Source organism: Scyliorhinus torazame, chromosome 14, assembly GCF_047496885.1.
Source record: "Scyliorhinus torazame isolate Kashiwa2021f chromosome 14, sScyTor2.1, whole genome shotgun sequence".
In the NCBI taxonomy this organism is placed as follows: Eukaryota; Metazoa; Chordata; class Chondrichthyes; order Carcharhiniformes; family Scyliorhinidae; genus Scyliorhinus; species Scyliorhinus torazame.
The window spans coordinates 208,472,468-208,488,967 of record NC_092720.1 but is presented as its reverse complement, the minus strand read 5'-3'; the positions used below and the strand labels follow the sequence as shown (position 1 = coordinate 208,488,967).

General features: G+C 52.3%; 1 protein-coding gene across 1 annotated transcript in view; it reads right to left on the bottom strand.

Annotated features, from left to right (window-relative positions):
- Positions 1–3,869: 3,869 nt before the first annotated feature.
- Positions 3,870–16,500, bottom strand: part of LOC140390424 (zinc-binding protein A33-like) — a 39,635-nt gene continuing 27,004 nt past the window's right edge. The window contains exon 6 of the mRNA XM_072475567.1: positions 3,870–5,854. Coding sequence (XP_072331668.1) covers positions 5,304–5,854 — 551 coding nt within the window. The 3' untranslated portion in view covers positions 3,870–5,303. The remainder of the gene's footprint in view (positions 5,855–16,500) is intronic.

The window sequence follows — 16,500 nt, the reverse complement described above, 5'->3', positions numbered from 1 at the left end:
TTGAAATGTGGAAGTCTTTTAAGGAAAGGTTGATTAGAGTGCAGGACAGACATGTCCCTGTGAAAATGAGGGATAGAAATGGCAAGATTAGGGAACCATAGATGACGGGTAGAATTGTGAGACTAGCTAAGATGAAAAAGGAAGCATACATAAGATCTAGGCGACTTAAAACTGATGAAGCTTTGGAGGAATATCGGGAAAGTAGGACAAATCTCAAACGCGCAATAAAGAGGGCTAAAAGGGGTCATGAAATATCTTTGACTAACAGGGTTAAGAAAAATCCCAAAGCCTTTTATTCGTATATAAGGAACAAGAGGGTAACTAGAGAAAGTATTGGCCCACTCAAAGACAAAAGAGGAAATTTATGCGTGGAGTCAGAGGAAATGGGTGAGATTCTTAATGAGTACTTTGCATCGGTATTCACCAAGGAGAGGGACATGATGGGTGTTGAGGCTAGGGATGGATGTTTAAATACTCTAGGTCAAGTCGGCATAAGGAAGAGGGAAGTTTTGGGTATTCTAAAAGGCATTAAAGTGGACAAGTCCCAAGGTCCGGATGGGATCTATCCCAGGTTACTGAGGGAAGCAAGGGACGAAATAGCTGTGGCCTTAACAGATATCTTTGCAGTGTCCTTGAGCACAGGTGAGGTCCCGTAGGACTGGAGAATTGCTAATGTTGTCCCTTTGTTTAAGAAGGGTAGCAGGGATAATCAGGGGAATTATAGACCTGTGAGCTTGACGTCAGTGGTAGGCAAACTGTTGGAGAAGATACTGAGGGATATGATCTATTCACATTTGGAAGAAAATAGACTTATTAGTGATAGGCAGCATGGTTTTGTGCAGGGAAGGTCATGTCTTACAAACCTAATAGAATTCTTTGAGGAAGTGACAACGTTAATTGATGAGGGAAGGGCTGTAGATGTCATATGCATGGACTTCAGTAAGGCATTTGATAGTTTCCCTTGGCAGATTGATGGAAAAAGTGAAGTCGCATGTGGTTCAGGGTATACTAGCTAGATGGATGAAGAACTGGCTGGGCAACAGGAGACAGAGAGTAGTGGTGGAAGGGAGTGTCTCAAAATGGAGAAAGGTGACTAGTGGTCTTCCACAGGGATCTGTGCTCGGACCACTGTTGTTTGTGATATACATAAATGATCTGGACGAAGGTATAGGTGGTTTGATTAGCAAGTTTGCAGATGATACTAAGATTGGTGGAGTTGCAGATAGCGAGGGGGACTGTCAGAGAATACAGCAAAATATAGATAGATTGGAGAGTTGGTCAGAGAAATGGCAGATGGAGTTCAATCCAGGCAAATGCGTGATGATGCATTTTGGAAGATCTAATTCAAGAGCGGACTATACAGTCAATGGAAGAGTACTGGGGAAAATTGATGTACAGAGAGATCTGCGAGTTCAGGTCCATTGTACCCTGAAGGTGGCAATGCAGGTCGATAGAGTGGTCAAGAAGGCATACAGCATGCTTGCTGTATGAGTATTGAGTACAAGAGTCGCAGGTCATGTTACAGTTGTATAGGACTTTGGTTAGGCCACATTTGGAATACTGCGTGCAGTTCTGGTCGCCACATTACCAGAAGGATGTGGATCCTTTAGAGAGGGTGCAGAGGAGGTTCACCAGGATGTTGCCTGGTATGGAGGGTGCTAGCTATGAAGAAAGGTTGAGTAGATTAGGATTGTTTTCGTCTGAAAGACGGAGGTTGAGGGGGGACCTGATTGAGGTCTACAAAATTATGAGAGGTATGGACAGGGTGGATAGCAACAAGCTTTTTCCAAGAGTGGGGGTTTCAATTTCAAGGGGTCACGATTTCAAGGTGAGAGGGGGAAAGTTTAAGGGAGATGTGCGTGGAAAGTTTTTTACGCAGAGGGTGGTAGGTGCCTGGAATGCTTTGCCAGCGGAGGTGGTAGAGGTGGGGACGATAGCATCATTTAAGATGCATCTAGACAGATATATGAACGGGCGGGGAACAGAGGGAAGTAGATCCTTGGAAAATAGAAGACAGGTTTGGACAAAGGATCTGGATCGGCGCAGGCTGGGATGCTGAAGGGCCTGTTCCTGTGCTGTCATTTTCTTTGTTCTTTGACAGCGGCGTTAATGCATTCTGGAAGGCACGAACAGTAAACACCATTTGCATATCATTAGCGGGCCTGACCCGGTATTCTCCAGGGCCTCCGCGATTCTCCTCCTCCCGTGGGCTGAGTTCCCGAACGCGCGGTTCACTCGTGCTTTTACAGATCGTGAAACTGACGCCGTGGCTGATGAGGGAGAGAGTGGAAGTCGGACACAGAGAGGAGCGACTGTGGGCTGCCGGGCTGGACACTGGCCAGGCTGGCTGGGGAAGCTGGGGTCCTGCCAGGGCTAGGGTAGGGAGAGGTGATGGAGGAACAGGTCAAGCGGCCGGGGTAACCCCCCACAGGATTGGGGCAGTGTCCGGCCCCAGACCGCCATTACCGCAGCCAACTTGCTGCACACCCCACTGATCGCCCATCTTTGCCCCTAGTTCTGCAGAGCGACACTGGCCGTATGGGTGCCCCCACCCCGAATCCCCACATCTGCGCTACACCACCCCCTCCACCCGGCCACCACACTCTGGCAGCCCACCCAGGGCAGCCCCTAAGGGGGCCACGGTGTATACCTCTGGCAAGAGCCAGATGTGTAACAGGCCGAAGAGGAGGTTCCTAGAAGGTGCCACATGAGGCCTTGTGTGCACCAGCACCACCGGGCATGCTGTCGAAGACTCCGGCTGAGCAGAGAGACAAGGTGACATATCTGCCAGATGATGGCACACCTGGCACCGCAGGGGGTTTGGGGGAGGACACCCGCTCCCAAGGTGACGGTCAAGGTGAAGGGCGCCCTGAAACTTTACGCCACAAGGTCTTTCCAGGCACCGAGTGGGGACCTGTTTGGAATCCCACAGGCCTCAGTGCACAGGTGCATCCGTGGCATCAGAGAGGCCTATATACCCACGGCTCAATACATCTTTTGCAATGTGGACCGAGCCCACCAGGCTGTCCGGGCAAGGCCACCATCGCCGACATGCCCCGGTCCACAGGGTGATAGACTGGATGCATGTCCCCCTACGAGCACGTGCAGATCACAGGCCACCCTACACAAACCGAAAGGGGCTCCACTCAAACGTGCAGTGATATGTGACCATCAGCTGCACATCATACACGTCTGTGCCCGATACCTGGACAATGTGCACAACACCTTCATCCTGGCACATCGACTGTTCCTGAGATGTTTGAGAGGCTCCCCTTCCCCCACCCTCTTCCCTCCTCCCCGCCCTTCTCTCCCTCCCCACCCTCCTTTCCCTCCTCCCCCATCCTCCTCTCCTCACCCCCCCACCCTCCCTCCTCTCCCCTCACCCTCCCTTCCCACCTCCCCACTTCCTCCTCTCCTCACCCCCCACCCTCCCTCCCCTCTCCCCTTTCCTCAAATAAGAGGACCAAAACCTCGCACAATACCCCCGGCCTTGTACAGTTGCTACACTATTTCCTGACCTTTATCCTATATTCCTTTATCAATAAATGCCAACTTTGCTTTATTGTTCCCGGCTGTACCAGGCTAGTGTTCTGCGACTCAGACAGGAGGACACCCAGATCCCTCTGCATCCGAGCACATAGATAAAGATCTTCAATAATCCTTTAATAAAACTGATCATCAAAAATTGGTGATTTAAGAACTGTTTTGCAGATGTAAACAGTGATGATATGAAGCGCATACAAACCACACCACTTCACACATCATGTCAAATACAGACAGACTGTCAAATCAGCATTCACAGCAGTGTCACATCATTTACATCTTTAAACTGTTTTAATGTTAAATAAAATAAAATAAAGAAACACAAATTTATTTCCCTCCAATTTTATTACAGATTACCCACTGGGCCAATGACATTCTGGACACTATTTACAGACCTGTACAAACCCAGCCCAGTTTGTCAGTGTTATTTAATTACACAAGGAAGTTACATTATTGAAAGTCGGTGAGAGTTTGAAGTGAGATAAACTGACAGATTTATCACAATGTCAAGACAGAAATTAACTGGAGATTAATATAAACAGAAAATGATGGAAATACTCAGCAGGCCGGGCAGCTCGATAACGGCACTTACTCACTGCCTGAGCCCAAGCTGAAGACAGCGAGTATCACAGCAGCAGCTGGTCTCCCACCTCCCCTCCCACTGAAAGCCAATGTGAGACTCACCGCTGAAAACCATGACAGTGAAATGTCCATCACCGTGAAGAAGGGAGAGGATTCGGGAGGTTTGGGGTGGGAATATTGACAGCTGCTCAATGCAGAACTAACACTAACTCCTGGGAATTTCGACAAAGTGCAATAGTTAAGATTGTTTCATTTCACTTCCTCTCTTGTGTTTCTCTCTCTCTCGCTCTCTGGAGAAATTATTTTTAAACCCCCTGGAAAGACTCCCCGACCCCAGTTTGAGAATCACTGAACTGATTCATCTCAAACACGGTGATCTATCGCCACCTTCCGCCTGTGGAGCAACATTACAGGCAGGAAGGTCACCGGCTTCCTGCAGTTCACAGCTCATTCTACCCAGTAAGTTCCTCTCGACAATTGAGTTTCTATTTGTTTCTTCTCTCTCCCTCCTCCTTCCCCCCAGCCCTACAGAGGTCCTTGCTGATCTTTCAGTTCCCAGTTCCCATACAGGGTTTATACCCGGAATGTTAACCTGGTTTCTCTCCCCACACCTTTAAACACTCCAGACTGTCGAATGTTTTGTTCATTTCCAACCCCTGGTTTGTGAGTGTTTCTGATTCTCCTGCCTGTTCCCTATTGGTTTTGCTTCTATGTACTTGTGAATTTTCCTTTGTGCTTCCCTGGGTATTATTTAATTTTCCCGCTCTTGGATTTTCTCCTTTGTCATTTCCTTGCCATTGGTGATCAATCTCACCCTAGTTCCTCTTCCCTGCCCCTCTTAACGTTCAATTTCCCACCCGGAGTCTCGGAGACCCTGAGTTTATTTCTGTCTGGGTTTTAATTCTCCATCGCCTCTGCGCTTTGATTATTCTCCATTATCTTGGGGATTTTAATCTATTTTCCAGGAGTCACTGGAAAAGTTGCCGCGGGTTTGTTGCTCCTCACCGAGTAAGGAAACAAAAAACAAAATCTCCAAAACATTATTGTCACTCAGCTGGAATCACCCTGAGCTCAGGAACCATTGGAACCATCCGCACCCCCTGTGACTCAGACCCACACCCAGCAGTTTACAGCTGGCAGGAGGCAGGGGGATGGTGTGAAATTATGGGATGGATCTGTTAGTGACCTTTAATCCCGCAGATTGTCAGCGGGGGAGAGTTTTTCCCGTCACTATTCCATCCCGGACAGAAGATGGGAAAGATTCTCTCAGTGAAAGTGTGGGTGAAAGTGTGGAGATGGGACATGTTGTCCGCATTGTAAAATGACACCTGTCCCCCCTCATAGTCCAGGAAAACCCCGATCTTCCCGGGATTCACACTCGGGGTGAGGGGGGTCGGTGAGGGGGAGGTGGCGGTAAAATAACCAAATCTGGGATCCAGCCACAAAACCCAGAATCCAGACTCAGGGCTCAGGGAGATTCCCCCTTTCCTGGTCACAGACTCTCGGGCCACTCCCAGCCACCACCGAGTCTTCTCCCCCACCCCCACCTCCCAGTAATGTCTCCCTGATGTGAATCCCTCTGATCCCAGGACACATTCCCAGGGATTAAACCTCTCCGGGGTGTCAGGCAGCGGCTGCTGTTTGTCTCCGAGTCTCACACTGGTCCGGTCCTCAGACAGGATGAGCCGGGGATTCGCTGTGTTCAGATCCAGAGTCAGAGAGGCTGGAGCTGGGGGAAAGTTAAAATAACACAGTCAGTGATTTAGAGAGGGAGGGGGAGGGAAGAGAGAGGGAGGGGGAGGGAAGAGAGAGGGAGGGGGGAGGGAAGAGAGAGTGAGGGGTAGAGAGGGGCCAACGGGGTAGGTGAGGGAGAGGAGAGTGAGGGAGGGGGAGGGGTCAGGGGAAAGAAATCAGAGCAGCAGAGCCAGGGAGTGGGTGAAGGGAGAGAGCAGGAAAGGAGAGAGGGAGTGTGAGAATGGAGTGAAAGTGAGGCAGAAGTGGGTGACGGAAAGCTGGAGGGTTTGAGAGTGTGGGAGCCGGATTACAGAGAGATTGGGAGAGGGTTGTGAAATAGAGGGTGTGCCAGGGAGAACAGGAAGTGACAGGGAGTGTAGGAGGGTGTGAGAGACTGAGGTGGAGGAGTAGAGACAGCAGGTTAGCAGGGAGAGTGTGAGGGTGAGAGAGGGTGCCGAGGAATGAGTGCAAAAGTGGGAGAGTGTTAAAAAGAGAGGGGGGGGGGGGGGATATTCGTAACCGAAAGAAGGTGGGAGGGGAAATGGGAGGGGAAGAGAGAGAGTGGGGGAGAGAATGTACAAGATGGGATGAGGAAGAAAGTGAAGGGATGGGGGATTGTGAGGGGGAGGGAGAGAGCAGGAGGAGGGGAGGGTGGAGGGAGAGAGTGGGAGGAGGGGCGGGTGGAGGGAGAGAGCAGGAGGAGGGGAGGGTGGAGGGAGAGGTATAGCGGAATGATGAGGGAAGAGGGAAGGAGAGAAATGGAAGAGAGAGTGTGGTTAGGTGGAAGAGAGAATGGAAGGGGCTGAGAGAGAGGGTGGGAGGGGGACAGGAGATAGAGAGTGGGAGGGAAAGATGTTAGATTGAGCAGAGGGGACAGTGTGAGTGCATGGCAGGGAGAGAGAGATTGTGGGAAGGGCAGAGGTAAGGAATGCGGATATGAAACAGAGAGAGCGTGTGTGGGAGTAATAGGCCGGGAGGAACAGGGGAGAGGGAAAGTGCAGATGGAGGGAAGGAAGGGGGAGAAGAGGGAGCGACACCCGGCCAGCGGATTGCCCCCCCAACTGTGGCGGCGCTGGACACGGACCGCAGCCACCACGCGAGGTCCCTGAACACGGAGGAACTGCGCCCCACGCCTTTGGGAAGTCAGCCCATCGAGGGCGGAGACTGTCCCAACGGCGTGCGGCGCAGTCAGCGGGTCCGCCATTATTAAGGGCCGGAACATCGGAATAACTGCACCACCCCCGGTTTCGGGATAAACACGGATTCTCCAGCCAATCGCTGAACGTGATCTCGGCGTCGGCAATCGGAGAATCCCGCCCTGAGTGTTGACACCAACGGAGAATCCGTGGACTTTCACGTCAGTAAAATTGGCGCCACACCTGCACCGATTCTGCTACTATTAAGGGGCTCGCACCAGCACCACGTGGAACACAATCGATTCGAATGAAAAACGGTGCGGGATTCGCCGGGTCTGTGACTGACAGTCGGGAGGCTGACAAGCTGCAGCCGCACAGAAACAATTCTCCCCCCACACACACCATCCCAGCCAACACGGTGGCTGTAAGGGGAGCGGCACCAAGGTTCACGGACACAGAGCTCGAGACTCTCTTGGACGCCGTGGAGGAGACTAGGGCGACCCTGTACCCCGGCCCGGGAAGAAGGCTGCCCCACCCTGCCCCACATAACGGCCGCCATGGCTGGGTGCCCGAACCAGCGACCCACCCACTGGGCTGCATTAGTCAGATTGTTTAACACTGTTTTGTTTCTGAGCGTCTGTCCTCCACTCCCCCCCCCAGGAGAAGGCCGCACACAACCTCCGGACATGGCCAGCGGTCCGGAGGAAAGGGAGGTCGCCGAGGTGGAGTCCGGCCACGACTGAAGGACTGACACTCCGCTGAGCTGCGTTTCCCCAGGAAACATGTGTGAACCCCCCCCAAACTCACCCCCACACCACCCTCACCCGCACACCACCCTCACCCCCACACCACCCTCACCCCGCACCACCCTCACCCCCACACCACCCTCACCCGCACACCACCCTCACCCCCACACCACCCTCACCCCCACACCACCCTCACCCCGCACCACCCTCACCCCCACATCACCCTCACCCCCAACACCACCCTCACCCACACACCAACCTCACCCCCACACCACCCTCACCCCCGCACCACCCTCACCCCGCACCACCCTCACCCCTAACACCACCCTCACCCGCACACCACCCTCACCCCCACACCACCCTCACCCCCACACCACCCTCACCCCACACTCACCCCCAACACCACCCTAACCCCCGTACCAACCTCACCCCCACACCACCCTCACCCCCACACCACCCTCACCCCCAACACCACCCTCATCCCCACACCACCCTCACCCCCACACCACCCTCACCCCATACCACCCTCACCCCCACACCACACTCACCCCCAACACAACCCTCGCCCCCACACCACCCTCACCACCAACACCACCCTCACCCCCACACCACCCTCACCCCACACCACCCTCACCCCCACACCACCCTCACCCCCAACACCACCCTCATCCCCACACCACCCTTGCCCCCAACACCACCCTCACCCCCACACTACCCTCACCCCCATAACTCCCTCACCCCCACACCGCCCTCACCCCCACACTAACACCGCCCACCCCCACTCCCCCCACCCCACCAGCGTTTATTTTATCTTGTGAGTTGCAGGACCTGCTGGAGATAGGGTGGGTCTACCTGGCGTCCCCCGTCCCAGCCAGTGCCACAGCCGGAGCCCCCTCCCCCCGTGACCGAGCAGTGATGGGAGCAGCTCGGACACCAGCCCTCAGCTCGAGGCCCAGGACAACACAGAGCTCAGGTCGGAGGATGACACTGACTTCCCGTCACAGCGTCTCCAACATCCTCCCCCATCCCGGAGACACACACATCGGTTGGCCATGTTAGTGAAGAGGCTCCTGGGACACTCTCTGGTGCTCAGCACACAGCTGACCCGGTACAGCAGGTGGAGGTAGGAGCACCCGAGGGGGAGGACGGTCGGAGGGCCGATCCCAGGGTCTAGCTGCCGTCCAGATGGGTCTCGGGAGTCTGGAACAGACAGTCCCATCGATAGTGGAGATGCAGTCGCAGAGCCAGGGACTACATGAGGGGATGTCGGCGAGCATCCGACACCTGCAGGCGCAGGTGGAGGAGTCCAACCGCGTGCCGGAGCAGGAGGTGGTGCCGACCATGCCTGTCGCCAAGGGCAACACCGCATGGGTGGGGTCCAGAGTGGAGGGATTGGGGCGATGGTTTTGACTAAGGATCGGCATGCCCAAGGCCTGGGCATTCTGTGCAGGCGCTGGCCGAGGCCCAGGACAGGGTTGAGGCCCCACAGGCGACCATGTCCCAGAGCCACCTGGAAATTGCAGCGGTGCTCCGGTGCATGGCCCAGTCACAGCGGGCCATGGCTGGGAACGTCAGCAGCATTGCCCAGGCCCTGGCCAACGTGGCGCAGACACAGAGGGAGGTGGCCCAGTCCCAGAGGGAGGTGGCCCAGTCCCAGAAGGAGGTGGCCCAGTCCCAGAGGGAGGTGGCCCAGTCCCAGAGGGAGGTGGCCCAGTCCCAGAAGGAGGTGGCCCAGTCCCAGAAGGAGGTGGCCCAGTCCCAGAGGGAGGTGGCCCAGTCACAGAGGGAGGTGGCACAGCAGCAGTCTGTTCTGGCGCAGTCCCAGGTGGAGATGGTCCACTCCCTGTGCTCCTTGGATCTACCCCCAAATCTCCTTCACCCCATCCCCTCACCCCTGGCCCTGTCGGTCCCACAGTCCCAGCTCCTCAGCTGAGCTGCTGCCAACAACTGCTGCTCCCAGCTCCTTAAACTAAAAACAACTGAACACAAACTGTTGTTCACTGACCCTTGAGCTGACCTCTGACCTGTGACCCCACATCAGGGTTCAGCCTCCTGCCCTGAGACAGGATCTGAATGTGTCAACCCTCGGGACATTCTGAACCTGAAATGTTACAATCTCCAGTCAACTCAAAGGTCACTCCCACAGGTGTTCCACACTGAAAACCAACACAAGACAATCTCCAGAATATATATTTCCTCACCCTCTCCATGTAATTAATATATTCTCTTTATATTCTTCCTGCCTTTTCCCACTTATACTCCATCTACTAACTGAACTATCAACACATGGCATGGTGACACAGTGGTTAGCACTGCTGCCTCACAGCTCCAGGGTCCCAGGTTCAATTCCGGCCTCGGGTGACTGTCTGTGTGGAGTTTGCACTTTCTCCCTGTGCGTGGGTTTCCTCCGGGTGCTCCGGTTTCCTCCCACAGTCCAAAGATGTACAGGTTAGGTGGATTGGCCATGCTAAATTGCCCCTTAGTGTCCAAAAGGTTAGGTTGGGTTACTGGGTTACAGGGATAGGGTGGGAGCCTGGGCTTAAGTAGGGTGCTCTTTCCAAGGGCCAGTACAGACTCAATGGGCCAATGGCCTCTTCTGCACTGTAAATTCTGTGATGAACATCACTTTGGAGTCGGGGAGAGTGTGAATGGACTGAGGGAGGATCGAGTGAGCTAGAGGGGACAGGGCATATGCTGGAGGAGAGGGAGAGACGGTTAGGGAAGCTGGAAGTGAAGGAATGGAGATTGTGGGGAACAGTGTGTGGGAGTAGGAGAGAGTGTGTGATTGAGGGGTGTGGAACAGCAGAATGGTGAGAGTGATGGGATGGGAGACGAGGGAAGGATAGATAGTGGGAGAGAGGATGTACAGGGAGCAGAGCATGTGTGAGATGGCGAGGAGAGAGCTGTGGGTCGTGGGCAGAAGGGGTGTAGATAGAGGGTAGAGAGGGCAGAGGAATGGGAGGCGAGAGAGAAAACTGCAGCGAAAGGGGAGGTGGCTGGCAGCAACTTCTGGATGAGTGGGAGGGCAGAGAGAATTAGGGAGCAGAAGGGGAGAGGAATGGAGGAATGGAGAGGGGAAGGGTCTAAATCGGCTGGGGGTGGGGAGAAAGCAGGGGAGGGAGACAGTGTTGGTGCGTTACTTTCTTAACTACTGCAGTCTATGTGGTGTAGGTACACCCACAGTGCTGTTAGGAAGGGAATTCCAGGATCTTGACCCAGTGACAATGAAGGAATGGGGATATATTTCCAAGTCAGCATAGTGTGTGGCTGAGAGGGGAACTTCCAGGTGGTGGTGTGTCCAGGCATCTGCTGCTCTTGTCCTCCGAGATGGGAGCGGTTGTGGGTTTGGAAAGTGCTGCCTAAGAAGCCTTGGCAAGTTTCTGCAGTGCATCTTGTAGACGGTACACACGGCTGACATTGTTCATTCTGGTTAAAGGGATTGCATGTTTGTGGAAGGGGGAGCGATAAAACGGGCGACTTTGTCCTGGATGGTGTTGAACTTCTTTAGTGTTGATGGAGCTGCAGATAAGCTGACAAGACACTGGCAGTGGGGGGGTCAAGAGAGGTAATGGAGAGTTCGAACTGGGTGTCACCTGAAAACTGTCCCTCTTTCTGTGGGTGAGCTTACTTAGTGGCAGCAAGTAGATCAGAAAAAGGAGACGATCATGGATAAAATGCTTGAGAGTCTCCGATAATAATCTTTATTGTCACAAGTAGGCTTACATTTACACTGCAATGAAGTTACTGTCACCACATTCTGGTGCCTGTTCGGGTACACAGAGGGAGAATTAAGAATGTCCAAATTACCAAACCGCACATCTTTCAAAACTTGTGGGTGGAAACCGGAGCACCCGGAGGAAACCCACCCAGACACGGGTAAAACGTGCAGACTCCGTAAAGAGAGACCCAAGCCGGGAATCGAACCTGGGACCGTGGAACTGTGAAGCAACAGTGCTAACCACTGTGCTACCGTGCTGCACCCCTAGGGTGCAGTATGGAGGTGGGAAATGAAACTCTTGCTGGAGATACTCAGGCTGTGATACAATCAGCAAGTGTGGAACCAAATAAAGACAGTGCCACAGAGTCGAGCAATAGAGGAGATAGTTTGGATGAGAATAGTGGTGTTGACCATGTCAATGTTTGCAGAGAGGTTCAGAGGGATGAGGAGGGATAATGTATTATACCCGTTATGTGTGTCATTTATTAGGACCATTCTGCGCTGTGATCGGGATGAAAATCTGGTTGCTGTGGTTCAAATATCCATGTGCAGAAAAATTGTACATTTATTTCAGGAGTGATCATTTCTGGAAGACTTTGTAGAAGAATGTAAGGTCAGAGAACAATTATAAATACAGAGGGATCGAGTTTGGGGATTTTGAAGTGGGGCTTTGTAGCCACCTACGTTGGCCAAGTCCCGATTTAAAATGGTGAACGGCAAAGGCTGAAGGGAAATTCAGCCAACACAGGCAGAAACCAGCAGGTGCAGGTTTGCTGTGTATTTAACTCTGCAAAAGCCCAGACAGCATCGATACCAGTGACCATCAGCATAATAATGTAGCAGCCATCTACATTCCAATCCCCAGGAACAATAGCAACATTTGGGACACACAAAACTAAGCCAGACTCCCCGGCGCCAGCAGGGTTAACGAAAAGAGGTTAACGAACACCTCAAGACCGCCCATCGATCAGGGAACCGCTCCAGTATTGGAGAAATCGAACCAAGCGATTGGAACGAAGTCCAATCACCTGGAACCAGGTACAGGGTCTGCCCCGAAATGCAGGAAGCCCCTGGGGATTATAAAAGTTAAGCCCCAAGTTCAAATCGTTCTCCTTGACCGGGTCACTCAGCAACACGAAGCAACCCCTGAGAGTGAACGGTCCAAGCTGCCACATCCCTGAAGTAAGTCTCAAGTCGACGCTCGCTACGAGATAGGCGCTCCTAGCTCCCAGTCCGTACCGGCTTTGAATCCCGCAGTTTCAGATTCCGAACGAAAGGCCATTTGTTCCCCTGACCTGGTGGGCCAGTCCGAAGTTAAGTATAGGCCTGTTAGTTGCAGAAGTAGCTTAGACGTAGAATTTGTGCATGAGTAGCAATTACTGTGTATAATAAATGTGCTTTGATGTGGATCTTACTAATTGGTGTGTTGAGTTATTGATCATTACTTGGACTTGAACCTCGTGGCGGTATCATAAAGATACCTGGTGGCTCGAGAGCAAAGGTTATAAAACAGAGCCAATTGAACCAACCAAAAGTTAGCAACATATTACTGGCAACATTCTGTTGGAATCCCGAACTAGAAGTGGCTTAAACTCTCCGGGAGAACCCAAAAATTTGAATTAGAGATCCAATTGGGAACAGAAAACCACGAGTGTTCAAGCAGTTCTGATCAATCCTCATAATTCGGAAGTGTGTGTATGCATGCGTAACTAACAGGGCTATAAGGTAATACTGATAGATTATTTGTTGCAACAAAACTGTCGGGAGTTTGTATTTCGGAAATTAGTGAAAGCCATACCCGTAATTACAGCACCACCTTAGTCCCCCTGTTCCAAATTTAAAAGAACCATTCGAATAGGAAAGATGGCAATGCAGGCAATGCAGCGCCTCATGAACCCAGAGGAATTTGCGGTCGCAGTGACCAGCAGAAGTAGAGTAGGACAATGTCCCGTATGGGAGGAAGAAATCAGGAAGTACCTCAAAGGGAAAGGATGGCCCCTTTGGAGCGAATTCTGTAACAATGAGGAATCAGGTCCCGGGAGTATAGGACATACTTGGTGGGAGAACCTGAGCAAGATTCACAAGAAGAGCTTAGGGAAAGCTCGCAAGCCGATGGCAATCGTGTCCTGCTTGGCACAGTTGCAAGGCACAGAGGAGGTCGTTAGGACGCTCTGGAAAGAGGTAGAAGGCATACATCGAATGAGTAAGGTCGATGTCAGTGAGGTAGAAAGAGAGAACTTAGAGTTGAGGAGGATGTTGGCAGCAAAAGACGGAGAGGTGGAGGATGCCAAGTGGGCAGACCAGTCTTGCCTGGCGCACTTAAGCAGCTTCCAGTCCATATGAAAAGGCCTATCAGGACACGCAGTCCTGGTACGTGAAGAAACCGAGAAGCAGGTAGAAGCATTGCAGAGGCAGTGTAGTGACCTGAAGGCAGCGTTAAGAGCACTCCATGCTGCCACCACAGAGCAAAGACAAAGCTCACTAGACCACGCAAAGTGCCAGAAGCAGATTGCAGAGCTGCAATCTCTGCTTTCAGTCCAAAAAGGATTCCAGGAAACCTTTGGAGCAAAGTTAGAAGAGGAAGACGGCCCTGATTGGGAAGAGTTAAACGAGACAGCGCAGAGATATGTTCAGGGAACATGTGCGCAGGGAAAGCCACAAAAGAGAAAAGCGCCCCAACCCCCCACAGAGCAGATAGTTCAGGCTCCAATGAACCCAGTAACCACCCACCGCACAGCCACATCGGACAATACGGAATATTTGTATACCACCCCCTTAACAGTGACCCAATTATGGGACACGTGCGAGAAAATCACACCGTTCCTCCCCACCTCAGACCCCCACCATTTCTTTGCCAGAGTAAAGCATCAGGCGACCATGTACGGCCTGGATGAGTGAGAGCATGTAAAGCTCACAGTTTTGAGTTTAGACCCTTCGGTCGTAGCAGCCCTTCCCGACCCACAGAATGTAGGAGGAGGCACCCTTGCAGAAATGCATACCGCGGTCCTAGACCCGATCGGGTATAACGGGGGTGACCCCGTAGATGGCCTCAACAAATGCAGGCAAAAGAAAACCGAGCACCCCACAGCGTTTGCTGGACGCCTGTGGATCCACTTTGCAGCTCTTTTTGGAGACTTAGACAGCACCCATTTGTCCCGAGACAACATGGCCAAATGGACCCGCACCCTTATCTCCCATGCCACAGAAACAGGACAAAAAGCTTGTGCGAATTATGATCCCTCAGAGGAGGCTCATAACGAGAAATGGGTTGTATAAACATTGTCCCGCACCTGGGAGCAGTCTGTACAAAACAAACCCGCAGTTAAAAATCCAGAAGAAAAGCAGGCAGAAATAGACATACAAGCCGTTAAAACACACCAGAACCCCGCATGGGTAAATGAAGGAACGAACAGCCCCCACAAAAGTCACAGGAGTGTTACAACTGTGGCCATTTAGGACACTTTGCAAGAGAGTGCAATGCCCCACGAAAGCCACAGAGAGCCCAGCAGACAGGCACTCTCTGTAAGAATAAGACAGAGCCCATTCATAGTGTTAGCACCCGTTCGGCTCAGATGGACCTGAATGGAACGGACTGACGGTGTTCGGGCTCCCCCAGTTGGATCTGCGACACCCTTTGGGATAGGTCCGGACGACCGGTAGTTGCAGCGAAAATTCGGGGACAGCCCATCGAATTTCTATGGGACACAGGAGGGTCCCGCACCACAATAAATTCCTCCACCATGTTCCAGAAGGACACGTGGCCCACTACAGCCATTATCACCCTCAGCGGCTTTACAGGCCACTCACAGCAGGGACACATCACAGCCCCTGTACCCATTCAAATCCGCAACGTCACCACCAAGCACCCCGTAGTTTTAGTCAATCTACCCCACACAGCAGAACACATTCTGGGAATCGATTTTATGAATTCCCACAACCTATCATTTGATCCAGTCAACCAATGTGTCTGGAAAGTGGCAATATCCGCAAGAGCCCCGCAACGTTCAACTTAGGTGAATACACGAACAAAATTAGCGCAGTAGGCGAATTTTGGTTCAACCCGTCCACGCTTAGCACGGACAAGCAGGTTAGGGCAGTTTTACAGAAAAACAGGACAGCATTCGCGACCCGCAAACATGACTGTGGCCTAATGACTGGCTCCGTACAAATCACAGGACCTGACCCAAGACCCCAAAAACAGTATGGATTTCCCCAGGAGGCAGAGGGAGAAATCTCAAAGGTAATAGACAGATTATTAGAGCAGGGCATACTTAGATCAGTAGCCAGCACTAATAATGCCCCGATTTGGCCAGTGAGTAAGCCCGATGGATCATGGCGACTGATCATCAATTACCAGGAACTCAACAAAATCACCCCCGCAGCAGCCCCCACAGTAGCCACAAGTCCCGAGACCATGCTCAAGCAGGGACTCAATTCCCGATACTTCACGGTTTTGGATGTCAGTAATGGATTCTGGTCCACTCCATTGGCAAAGGCGTGCCAGTACAAATTTGCCTTCACCTTTAAAAACCAACAGTCCACGTGGACGTGCCTTCCACAAGGATTCCACAACTCCACCTCCATTTTCCACCGACAGCTGGCAAATGGTTTTGCCAAATTTTCTCGCCCCGAATGTCTGGTCCAGTACGTAGACGGCCTACTACTGCAGACAGACACCAAGGAAGAGCACATTGAGCTTCTGTCCGAACTGCTGGAACTCTTACACTCAATTGGTTGTAAAGTTAACCCCAAAAAGGCCCAGATTTTGGAAGATAAGGTGATATATTTGGGTACAATTATCACACACGGTAAACGTGAGATCGAGCATAAAAGGATTGACTCGATTGCTAAATTGCCCCTTCCCCAGAGCGTTTCAGCCCTCCGGTCGTTTTTTGGACAAGTTGGCTACTGCCGAAACCACATTGACATTTTCGCCATCAAGGCAGCGCCCCTCTCAGACCTCCTAAAGAAAGGAGTCACCTGGGAATGGCTTCCGCAGCATACGGATGCTGTGGATGCGTTGAAGGAAGCACTCATAGCA